The 16,981-nt window shown below is 37.1% G+C and overlaps 3 protein-coding genes across 3 annotated transcripts in view; 1 reads left to right on the plus strand and 2 right to left on the minus strand.

Annotated features, from left to right (window-relative positions):
• The window catches only part of LOC127519828 (SLAM family member 9-like), a 125,983-nt gene that overhangs the window by 93,451 nt on the left and 15,551 nt on the right, over positions 1–16,981 (plus strand).
• Positions 1–16,981, minus strand: part of LOC127519777 (carcinoembryonic antigen-related cell adhesion molecule 1-like) — a 220,092-nt gene that overhangs the window by 82,638 nt on the left and 120,473 nt on the right. The window contains exons 4-6 of one of the 2 annotated variants that reach the window (XM_051907339.1): positions 15,544–15,686; positions 14,462–14,788; positions 13,909–14,103 (exon numbers count right to left, since the gene is read on the minus strand). The exons of the other annotated variant lie outside the window; for it this stretch is intronic. Of the exons in view, the coding sequence (XP_051763299.1) occupies positions 13,940–14,103; positions 14,462–14,788; positions 15,544–15,686 (634 nt within the window). The 3' untranslated portion in view covers positions 13,909–13,939. Of the gene's footprint in view, positions 1–13,908; positions 14,104–14,461; positions 14,789–15,543; positions 15,687–16,981 lie in introns of those variants that run through there. 2 annotated transcript variants of the gene reach the window in all.
• The window catches only part of LOC127520214 (uncharacterized), a 253,678-nt gene that overhangs the window by 47,044 nt on the left and 189,653 nt on the right, over positions 1–16,981 (minus strand). The window lies entirely within an intron of this gene.

The raw sequence follows: 16,981 nt of genomic DNA on the forward strand, positions 1-16,981 counted from the left end.
ACCTTACATAAATAAACATGATACAGCTCTATTAATGCTCATATTTACAATGAGCACCAGAAGAAATACAGATCCAAAAATAGGAACAAGAAACAAGCTGAAGGCTAAAATGGCCGAGCAGAGTATTTACATGTAAGTGAAGGTAATCAATGTCTCCATCAAGTGATAATATTTGACAAACATCAAATTCAAAATAAAATAATTCCATGAGTTTTAAAAATAACTATTACACTCGACAATCACAGCAGAACTGAAAGAGACACGAGATGGAAGACAAATGACAACATATCTTCATTCCCTCCTCAAATGCAAACCAATAAAATTAACTAATCAGGACATATTAAATGACACAGATGATTCCTTCACAACTTTAGGAAAGTTTCGATTTCACTGTGACTCATTTTTGCACATTTCAACAATGAAGATGAAGATGCATACCAAATATATGAAGACTTACTATAATTTAATTGCATTGTTTTGTCAAGTACAGGGGTGTCCAAACTCAGTCCAGGAGAGCTGCTGTCCTGCAGAGTTTAACTCCAACTTGCCTCAACACACCTGCCTGGGAGTTTCTAGTAAGAGCTTGATTAGTTTCTTCAGGTGTGTTTAATTGGGGTAGGAGCTAAACTTTGCAGGACTTTGGGCCCCAGGAGCAGGATTGGACAGCCCTGATCAAATATATACACATTTTTGTGTTAATTTTGCTGTAACAATACTCTTATCAAGTTTTTTTTTCAAGTTTAATGCCAGAGTAACACAGCCTGTATCACGTATGCGTCCAATTACATGCATAAAATATAGCTGCTAGCAGCAATTGTCGGGGCCAAGCAAGTTTGGTATCATTCGACTCAGCATGCAGTTCCAAATCTAACTGATGTTTTTAGGCAAATGTTCAGAAGTTATAAGCAAAAATAGTCATTTTTTATATCTCCAGACCAGTAGGTGGCACCGCGCCGAAATAATGCATGTATGCTAAAGCGTTGAGGCGATACAGCCTCATGTTAAATTTGGTATACCCTTTATTGAAGTTGTCTGTGTGTTTTCGAGAATGGTTGGGTTTATTGGAATGCAATTGATCTGATTCGATACAGTCTAAGAGGACTTAAAATAAATAGGTTTATTGGAAAGTTAAAAATGGTGGAAAATTTTGACCTGCAAAAATGTAAAATTTTGCATTCAGTAGACTCTGCATGTGCCAAGGAATCAGAGAATAAAAAGAATTTTGATTGTACACATTACAGTTCAAAAGTTATTAACATAAACGGTGGCACTAGCGGGTTTTTAGTTAGAGATTCCAACTTTGCCATGGTTAATGTTGGGACTGCCTTCTATGTGCCAAATTTCACAATTGTTTACCATATGGGCTGCAATAGGCACAAGAGTGGAGGAAGATTCTTGGCCCCTAAAAATAACAATAACAATACAAAAAATACTGTTTAACCAGCTGAACCAACAAATCAGTGAATTTCCAAGCTTGTTAAGGCTGGTTTTGTTTCCAGTATGGCTGGTGGAAAGTGTTTTCTGATGAGGGTTAATGTCTTTATACATTAGCAACACATTGATAAACTCTTCAGTTTTCAGTCCTTTCAGTGAAGTTATCAAAATGATAAGTGATATTACTCTGTTTTATTGGCAGTCTCGGCCTGAGTTTAAAAATTAAGGATGTCCCATCTACCTCAAAGGAATGTAATTCAGATCAGATGGCGAGTTATCACAAGTTATTCTCCTGTAAAAAAAATTTTTAAAAAATAATAATTTTTGGGTGAACTATTCCTTTAAAGACTCTTTTTCACTGTAAATCTCATTAAATCTGTTGTGTGTAATACTTGCATTCTGTGGTACTGCTGTATGGATCGTGTGATGATAGTAAATCACACCAACAACTTTACACACATTACACACATTACTGCTCCTGAAGACTGACACAAATCTGGAACAGACAGACAGTCATTATTATTGGAGACTAAATTATACTACATCAAATAATTACCAATATCTTCAACTCTGATCATCAGTTGTATGATCTTAATTGAACTGATACATCCAGTGGGTTTTTTAGGAATAGCAGCGAAAACAGCATCAGCACTGTGAGATCAACAAGAATTATCAGCATTCACAGGAAAACTATTATGCATTTTTCACGTTAATAACATCAGCCAAAGTGTGATCGAGTCAAAGCTCACTTTAACGGTCCACAACTTTTTAAAAAATTTTGAACTGTTTTTTAAAATTTCTCAAAGGAAAACACATTGAATGACTGAATTCTGTACTCACCAGTGACAGTAACATTGAATCTCTTCACTCTAGTGATGCTGAAGCTGCTGTTGTTGATGATGATCTGTAGTTGATATTCTCCAGAGTCTGTGTTTCTGGTGTTTGTGATGGTCAGAGATCCAGTCTGATGATCCAGATCTGTCTCTGAATCTCTCATCATACTGAACACCTGTACAGATCTTACTCTGATCTCCAGTGATTTCAGCGATGAGAGTCTCATTAAAATACCACGTCAGGAAAACCATACTGGATGCCTGTGATCTTTGCATCGGGCCCTTAGAAGGCACTGCATCACATACAGGAATGCTACTGTAATGGAAAATCACAACATGGGCTCAGGAATACTTCCAGAAAACATTGTCGGTGAACACAATCCACCGTGCCATTCGCCGTTGCCAGCTAAAACTCTATAGGTCAAAAAAGAAGCCATATCTAAACATGATCCAGAAGCTTAGGCGTTTTCTCTGGGCCATGGCTCATTTAAAATGGACTGTGGCAAAGTGGAAAACTGTTCTGTGGTCAGACGAATCAAAATTTGAAGTTCTTTTTGGAAAACTGGGACGCCATGTCATCCGGACTAAAGAGGACAAGGACAACCCAAGTTGTTATCAGCGCTCAGTTCAGAAGACTGCATCTCTGATGGTATGGGGTTGCATGAGTGCGTGTGGCATAGGCAGCTTACACATCTGGAAAGGCACCATCAATGCTGAAAGGTATATCCAAGTTCTAGAACAACATATGCTCCCATCCAGACGTTGTCTCTTTCAGGGAAGACCTTGCATTTTCCAACATGACAATGCCAGACCACATACTGCATCAATTACAACATCATGGCTGCATAGAAGAAGGATCTGGGTACTGAAATGGCCAGCCTGCAGTCCAGATTTTTCACCCATAGAAAACATTTGGCGCATCATAAAGAGGAAGATGCGACAAAGAAGACCTAAGACAGTTGAGCAACTAGAAGCCTGTATTAGACAAGAATGGGACAACATTCCTGTTCCTAAACTTGAGCAACTTGTCTCCTCAGTCCCCAGACGTTTGCAGACTGTTATAAAAAGAAGAGGGGATGCCACACAGTGGTAAACATGGCCTTGTCCCAACTTTTTTGAGATGTGTTGATGCCATGAAATTTAAAATCAACTTATTTTTCCCTTAAAATGATACATTTTCTCAGTTTAAACATTTGATATGTCATCTATGTTGTATTCTGAATAAAATATTGAAATTTGATACTTCCACATCATTGCATTCCTTTTTTATTCACAATTTGTACAGTGTCCCAACTTTTTTGGAATTTGGTTTGTAAAAAGAAACATTTTGGTTTGTGTCTTTAAACACATATAACATCCTTATTTTATATCTAATCCTCAGATAATAATAGAAACTGCTCAGATGGCATGTATCAATAATGAGGAAGATGTAGTTCTAAAAATTGTTCTAAATATAAAAAAGCAGAGTTCAAATCACAAATCTAATGATAACGGCACAGAGAAACAATAACATTGGAATCACTTTCATAAGGATTTTTCCAGCTGATGAACAATGAAAACATTGACAGCCAATCAGAATCCATTCTGCTTTAAGGAGCTTCAGCGTTTAAAGCAGCAGACGACAAAACTGCAGCAGTCTATCACTCCATGTGTGGATATTTTTAAAGTTTATCTAATTTTCTTAGCCAATCAGAATCATTTAACCTTAAGTAATGATGTAGTTAGTTGACTCTGTTAGAGTATAATTGTTATGGAAATGTGAATGTACGCAGAGCGGCCTGCGAACTCCTTGCGAAACTTGAAGCTGGTTTCTGCTGATGAAACTGCAAACTATTCAGTAAAATTTTCTTCAATTTATTTTTTTTAAACTCTGACTCCAGGTCTGCATTTATCATATCTGGTCTTTGGGTCTTTAACTGTAAAATTCCGGAGGCAGACTCAAAACTAGAACTTTTGCTAAATCGGTTTCACCGAGATTATATCATCACAGCATAAACTGAGGGTGCTCTTGCTTTCATGGTGCTTATATTTAAATTTGACTTTGTGATGATTTTACCCATGTTTTACAAAATAAATCTTTGTGAGCAAGCATTATTTGCAGACCCCAGTTGAAGACCCTTGGTTTAAAGTGAGATGATTCTACAAATTGAACTTGCCAGGATGATCTGTATTCTGTATGTGAATTAATGTACAATATGTCACTGTATAAAATCAAGAAACATATTAACAATGTATTTTAAACATAAATAAATGTTTAAATGTAGTTTATATAATGACTCACCAGTGACAGTAACACTGAAGGTCTTGTCAGTGCTGCTGCTTCTGCTGATGATCTTCAGTTCATAAACTCCAGAGTCTGTGTTTCTGGTGTTTGTGATGGTCAGAGATCCAGTCTGATGATCCAGCTTCAGTCTGCCTCTGAATCTCTCAGTACCTTCATTACACCGAACATCTGTACAGATCGTACTGAGATCTCCACTGATCCGAGCGATGCGAATGTCATTAAAATACCATTTAATAACTTCTTGTTGGTTTGTTTTAACACCAGTGTGAAAAATGACTGAATCTCTTTCTTTCACTGAAACTTCATATGTATCCACACCAGATGCACCTGAAGAAGAAACATAAGCCAAACAATAATATACTGTAGTGCTGTAATTGTTTTCCCTACATATCATGAAGACTTTGTGTAGAGAAATATGCCTGGATTTAAAACACATGCAAACAAACAGTAGAACTATGTCACACATTGATTCACACATTCCCTGAAAATACATCTCATAAATGATCTTAAATGATCAGCATCCTGATTTAAATTTGTATTCCTTTCCCTATATTAGATTACATAGATGAATATTATCCACAAAAACACTTAGGAAAAGTGTGTTATTTTACACCGCATTAAGACTCATTAAAGACCGCATTAATACAGTCCCATGTTTTCTACAAAATATTTTTAACCCAATGTTAGAATCTCCCACATAAATAACGTGTTCCGGCTACATTATAAGCAGAAGCTTTTATCAGTACATTCAAGCTACATTCGACCAGTTTGTGCACTGATGCAAAACATAGCCTATAAACTTGAACTGACTGCACCAACTTTTATTACTAGTCAGAAGACCTGATTATTAAGATTTTCTTTTCGTCAACAGGCGTTTCATTGAATTATGTGACCGTGGTAACGGTGTCGTCACACTAACAATAATCTGAACACTAACCCTAATCATCCTACCATCACTACAGCACCTACACTCACAGAAATTGGCAAAACTGTAGAAAGAGGTTCTTACCATCGTCGAGTAAAAACAAAAGTACCACGAGCAAATTAAAGAGCAGCTTCATTTTCACCACTTATAGGCTACCTTCAGACAAATTAATGTAGATTCAGAATTTAAAAAAGCATGGCTTTTTGGCCTTTGGCAGAAATTGCAGCTTTGAAAATCCTAACCGCGATACGGTTAGATTAAAGGAACACTCCACTTTTTTTGAAAATAGGCAAACCAGACTTGACTGTAGACATGACAAAATCAATCAAAAAAAAAATCACAGCCAATCAGAAGAGCGTGTGGGCGTGGCCTTGCAGCTGGCACTCAAGTGTTAAGCAGTCAATGGTCTCAAACACACATGACAGGTAAGAATCTAGTTTAACCTCTTGACATGATTCGACTGTTTTTGATGGATTCAGTATTTTGGGAGTTTTGCGAAGGCATTAAGTGTGAGAATCATTAAAAGCATAGCAGGAAGAAGCCCCTTCACCTAGAAAATAAACACACATTCACAGAAAACACAACCACAGAAAGTTTCGGTTTGATTCAGATAAGCTGTGAGATGGCAGTAGTGATGGATGATATCTTATCTTTTGCAATATACCAGTAAAAATTCTCCCCACCACGATAAGAATTAGTCTTCTCGCAATAACGATAAAGCCCAGTTTAGCTCTGGCCCTCAAGATCCATTTTCCTGCAGAGTTTAGCTCCAACCCTGAACTAAACACAACTGAACAAGCTTATCAAGGTCTTCAGGATTTCTACAAAGTTGCAGGTAGGTGTGTTTAATCCAGGTTGGAGCTAAACTCTGCAGGAAAGTGGATCTCGAGGACCAGAGTTGAGAACCCCTGGCTTAGTTGATGTCGTATATATGTGTGCAACCCATTCGCAGCTCATGTGCAGAGTGAAAAACAAGTATAGGAAGGCAAACGTGAAGCACAAGTGCATTTGAAGCACCGTAAACTGTAGCACAGCGGACCTCAAGATCAACTTTCCTGCAGAGATTAACTCCAACCTGGATTAAAAACACCTACCTGCAACTTTGTAGTAATCCTGAAGACCTTGCTTCGCTTGTTCAGGTGTGTTTGATTAGGGTTGGCGCTAAACTCTGCAGGAAAGTGGATCTTGAGGGCCAGAGTTGAGGACCCCTGCTCTAGTGTGAAGGTGCCTGATTCACGGTTGCTTTGCACACAAGCAAAGAGAGCGGGAGAGTCTTATACAGTATAATTGACATGCTACATGTAAACAATACTCTTTACTGTATTTTGCTGTCTTAATAATGGAATCAGGATTGGCAGGTTTTCACAGCAAAACCTGCATAATTGCTATTCAAAACTAGCCCAATCGCTTTTCAGGGGGGTCCCCGGTAAAAATCATGTTTCGGAGGGTAAAATTAGCGTTTTATGATGGGGTTCACCTGATAAAAAAAAATAAAATATAAAATTTTTAATAATAATTCCAGTCTCGTGCGAGAACACTGATCTCACGTCTGACCTTGTGTTATTTCCTTATCACTTCTTGCATGTGTTTGGTTGTGAAATGTAGTTTGTACACCAGACAGAGTTGCTGGCGATTCTTCCTATTGTCAAGTCATGCAATGTTAACCCCTTGTCACTGATCTATTGTGCAATGTGCACACAGCAGCGACTGAATGAATGCTATGAATGCTAATCGTACAGTGTGAAAATAACAGTGATCTGACAACTCTGAAAATCGTGCAGTGTGAACTCGGCATATGTTGCAAGGCATGTTATTGGTTGCTCACTACTGATGTCACACTTTCAAGTGCACAAGCTTCATCAACTCAGGATCAAAGCCTGATTTGACAGAGAAAGTTGATGATCTGCGTCATGGTATACCAACAAAGCCGGATTGGAGTGGTTTGGTTTTGTCAGCTCGAAACTAATCCTGTAACTCTGAGTTTCTTCAGCTACCAACACGGTAGAGGCCCCTGATCTAAAGAAACACAACAGAACTAATGTGAATCCTCTCAAGTCAGAGTAATGCACATGCGTGTGTGCTAACACACACACACACATATATACATATACATATACATATATATATATATATATATATATATATATATATATATATATATAGCCACCAGGGATTACTGTTTCCATGAAAGTGTGTACATGGTCTGCTACAATGCTTATGTAGGTGGAACGTGTCAAAGTAACATCCACATGGATGGCAGGACCCAAGGTTTCCCAGCAGAACATTGCCCAAAGCATCACACTGCCTCCGCCGGCTTGCCTTCTTCCCATAGTGCATCCTGGTGCCATGTGTTCATATTAAAACTAAATATCATGGTAAAATCACTTTAGTGATTTTAAAATGGTTGTCTATTTATTCAGTTCTCTAGTATGGGAAAATACAGTTAAAACCGTGTCTAAAAGTACCAGTTTTACTGACGTTCAGAAGTCAAACTGAAACCTGCTGTGGTTTGATTCTGTCAGAGATGTAGTTTGATCTGGACAAACATCCTGAATGTGAAAGAACGGTGTGGTTATGTTAGTTTGTAGGCAGTGGTGGATGAAGTACTTGAAATCCACACTTGAGTAAAAGTATAGATGCATTTAACCAGCAGTTACAAATGCATAAATACTGTTTAAATTAAAGTTAATAATTAAAGTTTTAAACATAAAACATTGAATATTGATATTTGAAATGATTTAAAACTTGAAATGTGAAATCAAAGCCACCAGTAGGTGGCAGCAAGTCACTGTTAATGAGTGAGTCACTGAGATTAAGCCCTAGCCACAGGTATTTTAAGTTTTAAAATCACACACCACATGGCAATGCAAAAACACACTATGAAGCGCTGTCAAAAGCATGCCAAACCAACAGGTGGCGATACAGGCCTAACCGTAAAGCCATTTTGGCCAATCAGAAAAAAAAAAAGGTTTCCGGTTCCGACATCACAAGCCAAAATCTCTGGTTCCCTTTCAATACTTCACTCATACTGCGTGTGGGGAAAAACTCCTTTTTCCTCGATACCGAAGCCTTTTTCAATACTGCACGACCATTGGTTCAAACTGGAAAACTTTTTGAACTAATGATGGCGCGGCGGAGCTGCGCAAGTCTATGGCGATGCAGCGCGCCAAAACCTGCCAAAATGGGCAGGGTGTCTGGCTATATGAGCAAGCATTTCGCCATGAGATTTCAGGTCAATCGACTGAAGCAATGACACTGAGTTGTACAGCTCCATGGCACGGCAGCAAATGCAGTACTCATTCCGTATCTCAGGGAACCGAGGTTACGTTCGTAACCAAATACGTTTCACCATCTGCACGACAACACTGCAACTGGAGATTAAAAAAATCTTCACCCTAGCAGGAGTTTTCAAAAGAGTTAAGTTTCAGTAAGCGGATACTGTGTTTATGTGTGGATGAACAGCTAAACCACATATAAAAAGCTGATTCATTCAAACAGCTGATTCATTCAGGAATGAAATGTTTGACTGTTTTAATGAGTGAGTCACTGAAGCATACGTTCAACCGATTCATTAAAAAAAAAATTCATTCAATAAGGAAACACTGTCCTGTGTGTTGTTCAGTAACACAAAACAGTGCTGTGTGGAACAATTTTGGAAATATTGTGTCTAAAATGTGAGTAACTTAAAAGGTGTAGCCCCTCCAGACACGTATCTAGCAAAACGATCGGTCATTTTCTAAAAAAAAAGAAAAAAAAAAAAAAAAGAAAAAAAAAATATATAGCTTTAAAAACAAAAATGATCACCTTGCAAGTGCACATTTCCCTATTCTTCAAAAAGGTTACGCTGTATATCCTACGCCTTCCCTATTCAACTTACGGAAAAAACGGAACTGCGCCGCGTTCATTCTGTAAGTTGAATAGGGAAGGCGTAGGACATACAGCGTAAGCTTTTTGAAGAGTACAGAAGTGCGCACTTGCAAAGCGATCATTTTTGTTTATAAAGCATATACATTTTTATTTTTTTTTTTTTAGAAAATGACCGATCGTTTCGCTAGATAAGACCCTTATTCCTCGTCTGGTATCGTTTAAAGCCCTTTGAAGCTGCACTGAAACTGTAATTTTGACCTTCAACCGTCTGGAGGCCATTGAAGTCCACTATAAGGAGAATAATCTTGGAATGTTTTCATCAAAACCTTCATTTCTTTTCGACTGAAGGAGGAAGGACATGGACATCTTGGATGACATGGGGGTGAGGAAATTATCAGGAAATTTTAATTTGAAAGTGAACTAATCCTTTAAGTACTGTAGCAAAGTATTATTACCTAGTATAAATGCAAATACGACAAATAAGGCAGGGAACAAATTAAGCTAAAACAGCTTGCCATATATCTAGACATTGTTAATGAGAAGATTTGCTGGCGTGCAGAACTCAGCACTTTAAGTCAAAATCCACTGACTTTTTTTTTTAATTAAATTCCTCTGATTGGTCATTGCATTCAAGAGCTCAACAAACATATCTGTGATTGGCTATACTGCAGATGCAAAAACATGTTGTAAATACAAACATACATTCTCCAGAGTGCAGTCACAAACACATATGCACATTTACTGACACATTTGTATTAGAAAAAGTAAGAGTTGCATTTACAATCTCTTATTCGTCTAATTAACCAAACTCTCCATAAAACGATCAACAAGCCATACAATTTAATAAAATATTACATATTATTGAGACACTTCATATTTAATGGTATTAGTCGATTGGTTAATTGCATTCAATAGATTACAATGTGTTTGCAAAAGGTGTTTTTAAGTAGGTTCAGGCTGAGTTTTCGCTGCATTTACACAGTTCTGACCAGCAGGAGTCACCAGCGTGCGGCGTTTCGAGACTCGATTGATTCAAAGTTCGAAAAGCTTCGTTTCTCTCATCACTATAGCAACAGCTGGCCAACTGTCTGGGACAGGAGAGAATGAGTCCACATGGAGAGGAAAAACCTGCTTGCTGTGCCTCTTTGGCTGCTTTTATTGGAGTGCTAGTTGATAGCCAGCCAATGGGGGAGGAAAGGTGTATGCAAATAACAGCTGTCAGAGCAGCTGCAGAGAGGAAAAGAGAACAAAAGAGATGGAGACAGACAGCAAAAACAAACAGTCGCCCAACGATCATCACAATACATCAGAGGACTGAACAGTGAAAGTAACGTTAGTGCACCATTGTTAAAACCATATATAACTCAATGATTGAGTTACCTTATTTCTGAAAACACACACACACAAGATACACAGATACCAGCTGTTATGAGTGAATCATGTTTTTTAACAATATTAATCATATAACATGATTCAGAAGAGAAAATAGTGTTTTTTGGGTTTTCTCACTTAAGACAATGTTTAAAACATTCTGGTCAGAGTGCGAGAAACACAATTTTTTTTTATTAAAACAGCTTATTACAAAAAGCCCCCTCAGTAAAAACTAGTCATGACCACATATTGATTTTTTTTGTTAAAATCTCTAGCACAGGCTTTAAGCATATAGCTTTGACAATTAAATCACTTTTCGTAAATATTTACTTGACTTAGATAAACTTCACGTAACACCTTTTGAGGCTATTTACATATTTTGAGGCTATTTACATATTTACAGTCAGCACAACATGAAATACATATCCAAAAATGGGAACAAGGAAAACCACAAGTCTAGAGCTGAAGACTAGAATGACTGAGAAGAGTATTTAAAGGGGTAGTTCACCCAAAAAAGAAAATTAAATAATTTTATATTTTTTTCAGGTGAACTATCCCTTTAAATGAAGGAATCATCTCAATCAAACTATTCAACAAACACAACAAAATAATTCCATGACATTCGACAATCACACCTGAACACAGTAGAACAGAAAGAGACATAAAAATAAAATAAAAAAAACTAATCAGCACCTGTCAAAACAATGTCCCAGATGATTTCTTCACAAATTGAGGTAAGAAGACTGAGCACCACAATTTCACTGTGACTTATTTTTGCACATTTCAGTGATCTACCAAATAGATGAAGACTTACTATAATTTAAGTGCACGGTTTCAGCAACTATACACACATTTGTGTGTTACTAACAAAATAACTTATGTCAAACTAGATCAGCATTATAGTGCAAATGACAAGAAACAGACACTAGGTGCGTTTACATGGAGCATTGTAATCGGTTATAAAGTCCAATCTGAATGAAAATGCTCCATATAAACGCCTCAATCGGAATAAAAATGCCCAAACCGAATGAAATTGTAATCGGACCTTCATCCACACGCTTCTGCTTTACAGAGGAGGGAGGGGTAGTGTTGAGATGCTTCTAAGAGGCTTTTACCATCTTACCATCCAGCAGTAATATGCTAAAAATTTCACAATTGTTGCTTGATTAAGAGCAACACTTTACATAAAAATAGCATGCATTAGAAATAACTGAACTCAATGTTGACAGGAATACACAGCGGCAAACGGGACATAGGCTAATGTGCGCATGTCACAAAGTCATTCCGATTGAAAGCGCCGGCATATGTAAACACCATATCAGATTAGATAACATCTCATGTAAACACTCCACCGAATCTTTCATTTGGAATGACAAAAAAAAAAAAAAAAAAAAAGTGTACATGTAAACATGGCTAATGTCTCACTGTTCCTGTACCTCTACACACTCAAAGACATCAATCATTCACTGATCTATTGCTGATCTATTCCTGGTGTTTTGTTTCTTGAATTTTTGCATATACTGTTTAATGCTTAGGGCCAACAGGGCAAATTAGTGTGAGATCGCTCTAATCCTATGAAAGCACGAATGGGAGTGTGAAGTTTTGCGGGTGATTTACTGACTATGCGCACATTAAAGAGCACAGATGCAGCAGATCATTTCCATAACGACCAACACAATCTGTTAAGACCAGCGCAAAATAGTGTCTGCTTTAAGACATGCTTTAAATAATGGCACAAATACCAGTAAATTGACTAGCACAAACCTTAGTGTCAGCAGATAGATGAGGAACACAGAGGTAAGTGATGTAAACAACAGCAGGTTTATTGAAAGCAGACGACTGATCAACACAGCAGAGAAAGCAGTCCAGGTAAGTGTGTTTGGTATAGGAAAGTCTTGGTACAGCTTATCTGATACTGATGTAGTCTTTGTTTCCTTTCCAGGTGATCCAGCAAACAATAAGTCCAGAAGCAGCGGAGAGCAGGGACTAAGGAGAGCCAGGACGGCACGGGAACCACAGGTGAGTAGCGCAGGTAAGACAATCCAGAAACACAACTAGGTAGAGTGAACGGGTGGAGTGCAGTATATATGGAGCTGGTGCTGATTGCTGACAGGTGAGAGGAATCAGTAATCCGGTGATTGTGATCTGGTGAATGTGGTCATTGATGACGGTGGTGACTGAGTTGACTCCCTGACACTTAGTAAATGGTGTTGCGTGATTCATTTAAATACTCTCGTCCCATAAATTTAGCGTCTGAACGGGGGAACTTAAATGCATATGCAATAAGGTCAGGTGCAGAAATTTGTGTCCACTCTTTTTCAGCAACATTTTTTCACTGCGTGTCTTTAGTAAATCCTGACAGTACTTTTTTTAATGGCAAAAGAGGTTTTGCGCTGGTGCAAGCTGTTAGTAAATCTGGCACTAAATATTCAATTTTTTTTTAAATGTTAATGTTTTTTAAAGTCATATTTTAAGCCACATTCCCATCTACCTCAAAGGAATGTAATTTGGATCAGGTGGTGAGTTATCACAAGTTTCATCAACCATTTTTTTCAATCAACCATTTTCCTGTAAAAAAACACAAAAGGTAAAAGTAATGAGAAGGATTGATGTTTCAGTCACACAAACACACAAATATATATGTTTTTTCCCTGTTGTTTGTACAGTGGTTTTCTTTCCCTAAGTATTCAACACAGTGTCTTAAACTGCATCGAACCGTCATCTTTTGTACCAAACCTGAAGTACTGCGATTTCAGTATCACATCTAAAATGCTTACTGGTGTTTTCTATTAAGACACTTGCTTTCTGAAAAGTGTACTTTATGTCTCTTGAGGAGTTATTTGTGTTTTGCTTGTTTTGACGGCCTCACCGGTGAATATCTGGGGCCAGTTGCATAAACTTAGTCACTATAAGAACTAGTTTGACCAACTAGCAGTTAACGGGTAATCAGTGTTATTTTCCAGTTCCAATTAGACCAATCTACCTTCATATGTAACAGATTTTAAAAATTAGGACCAGTCTTAAAGAAAAAAATTAGTCTTAACTTTTAAGACTAGTCTAAGTGGCTGATGCAACTGGCCACTGCTTCTGTAGTGTTAAAATAAAGGACAAAAATAGATGTCTATTCACAATGTACATTTATGCCACACTAAGAATTATAATTATATAGTAATAAAAATGTACTCATACCACTGTTCTTTTACAGGTTTCTGTGCACAGTAAATGTCATATTGTATTAAAGCTGCTGTATGTAATACTTACATTCTTTGGTACTGCTGCATGACTCTTGGGGCGACGGTAAATCACACCAACAGCAGCAGCTGCAACCAGCAGAACAACAACACTTATTCCTGCTACAACACCTGAAGACAGACCTGAACCTGGAACAGCTGAAGAAGACAGTCATCATTATTAGAGTGAATGATTATACATCCAATATTTACCAATGTCTCTGACTGATACATCTTTCTACTTTGATCATCAGTTGTATGATACTGATTCAACTGATACATCCAGTGGGGTTTTTTTAGGCACAGCAGCTAAAACAGCATCAGCACTGTGAGATCAACACAGAATATCAGCATTTACAGGAAAACTATGCATTTTGCATGTTAATAACATTAGTCAAAGTGTTATTGTTTCAAAGCTTCTTTAAAAAAAAAAAAAAAAAAAAAAAAACAGTCCACAACACAACACTTATTGGGTTGGCCTAAAATTCCTCATTGACTGACTTAATTCTGTACTCACCAGTGACAGTAACATTGAATCTCATCACTGTGCTGATGCTGAAGCTGCTGTTGTTGATGTTGATCTGTAGTGTATATTCTCCAGAGTCTGTGTTTCTGGTGTTTGTGATGGTCAGAGATCCAGTCCGATGATCCAGCTTCAGTCTGTCTCTGAATCTCTCTTCACACTGATCATCTGTACAGATCTTACTCTGATCTCCAGTGATCTCAGCAATGCGAATCTCATTAAAATACCACGTCATCTCATCATTTGGTTTTCTTATTACACCAGTATCTAAAGTGACAGATTCTCCCTCCTCCATTTCATGTAGTTCAGCAGCAGGAACATCTGAAACACAAACCAACAGGTGCTAAAAATAAACTACAAAAAATGAAAGAGCTGTGAAGATTTTTTCTTGACTTCTGATCTGAAAAGAAACAGTTATGCATGATTTGTGCTTACAAACATATTTTGCATACTTATTTTATATTAAATCCTCATTTAAACCGATAATAATAGGTTAGAAGGTGATCAGAGATCGCACGATTAGCCGCTCTTTCTGAGTTCAACTGCAGATTTATATAATGAGAGGATTCACGACCAGAATTCAGCACTGAACAAAAACTCTGTTTTGAGCGGTGACTGGATTCTAACTTAAATAGCCTATCTCTGATTGGCCACTGCATTCAAGAGATCAACAGACATGTCTGTGATTGGCTACATTTTTCAACGCCACAAAAGCATGCTGTAAATAGATGTTCTTTAGAGCGCAAACTCAAATACGCAATGGAGCCTTTGCCAAATCTGTTTCATCAATATGACATTATTACAGTATCAACTGAGGGTGCTCTTGCTTTTGTTTCAGGGTGCTTATATTAAATTTTACTTTGTGATGTTTTTACCCATATTTTGAATTTTTTAACAAAACCATTTGTGATTAAACATTAATTGTTGAAGACCCTTGTTGTGAAGTGAGATAATCTGAACCTGAAAAGCAAGTTTGTAAAGATTCTGTATACAGTAGCCTATAAAAACCTAGAAACACATTAAAATGTACTTTAAACATATATAAATTGCATTTAAACATTTATTTAATGACTCACCACTGACAGTAACATTGAAGGTCTTGTCAGTGCTGCTGCTTCTGCTGATGATCTTCAGTTCATAAACTCCATCATCTGTGTTTGTGATGTTTGTGATGGTCAGAGATCCAGTCTGATGATCCAGCTTCAGTCTGTCTCTGAATCTCTCAGTACCTTCATTACACTGAACATCTGTACAGATCTTACTGAGATCTCCCCTGATCTGAGCGATGCGAGTGTCATTCAAATACCATTTAATCTCTTCTTGTTGGTTTGTTTTAACACCAGTGTTTAGAGTGACTGAATCTCCCTCCTTCACTGGCACAGACACATGTTCTGTATCAACACCAGACACGTCTGAAGAAGAAACACAAGTCAAACAAAAATATACAACAGCGCTGTGAATTTTTTTATATATAAAGAATTTGCCTGGATTCAAAACACTTGCAAGCAAACAGCAGAAGTTTTATGTAATACTGCTATTCCCCCCATTGTGCCTGATTAGTTGTTGTGTTCTTTAAAGGGGTCATGAATCGAGAAATCAACTTTTCCTTAAGCTTTTGATATATAAGAGGTCATGGTACTATAAGAATATCTAGTAACACTTTACAATACTGGTGCTTTAATATGCATTAACTCATGCTTAACTAATGCACAGATAATCATGTGTTAATGTATGACTCATGAAGAACTAAACCATTAATTAATGATTAGTGCATCAGCAACTAATAAAGAGTCTATATGATTAATAGATTAAGTAATATATGAATTGTTATAACAATTCATATATTATTTTTCTCTTGTTTCTTCAGTGATTCTGCTTATTAACATCAGGTGTCACTACTGATTGTCAATCATCAATCAATTATCTCATTAACTTTAACACTGCTTCAGTGTTACTTTTTAACACCCGGCAAGATGGACTCATATGTACACTTTTGGGTGTTAATTTAACACTGGGGATTTTGCTGTGTGTTCTGGATTAAAGAAGAATAGGACACAGGAAAAGGAAGTTCAACACTCTTATTTCTAAATCTAATCTAAAGTAATTTTTGCTTATTAGTATGGTTGAGTTAGATCATTGAAGGTCAGCAGCAAAGACACTGGTTAATAAAATGAGATTAATACATGAAGTATATTTGTGTAATTTAATATAGTTAATTATTACAGGTTTGTGTAAAACTTTGAGATTGAATTTCACTGTTTTTATTCATTTTGAGGAATACTGAATGTTTTCGTGCAAGTGAGATGAGTAAATGCACGTTCACATTTAGTCTAGAACTACAATAACCATCATGTTCACACAGCGAACACAACACCTCTGACCTTTATTTCTCTCAACACAGGGACAGGAGAGCTGCCTGTCAGTCATTAAATGTGAAAAAGCATTACTTATTTAAAAAAGTAGCTTATTTTATTATAAATTGAAAAACTAATGCGTCACTTTACTAGTTACTTG

The sequence above is a fragment of the Ctenopharyngodon idella genome, chromosome 10 (assembly GCF_019924925.1).
Source record: "Ctenopharyngodon idella isolate HZGC_01 chromosome 10, HZGC01, whole genome shotgun sequence".
NCBI lineage: Eukaryota > Metazoa > Chordata > Actinopteri > Cypriniformes > Xenocyprididae > Ctenopharyngodon > Ctenopharyngodon idella.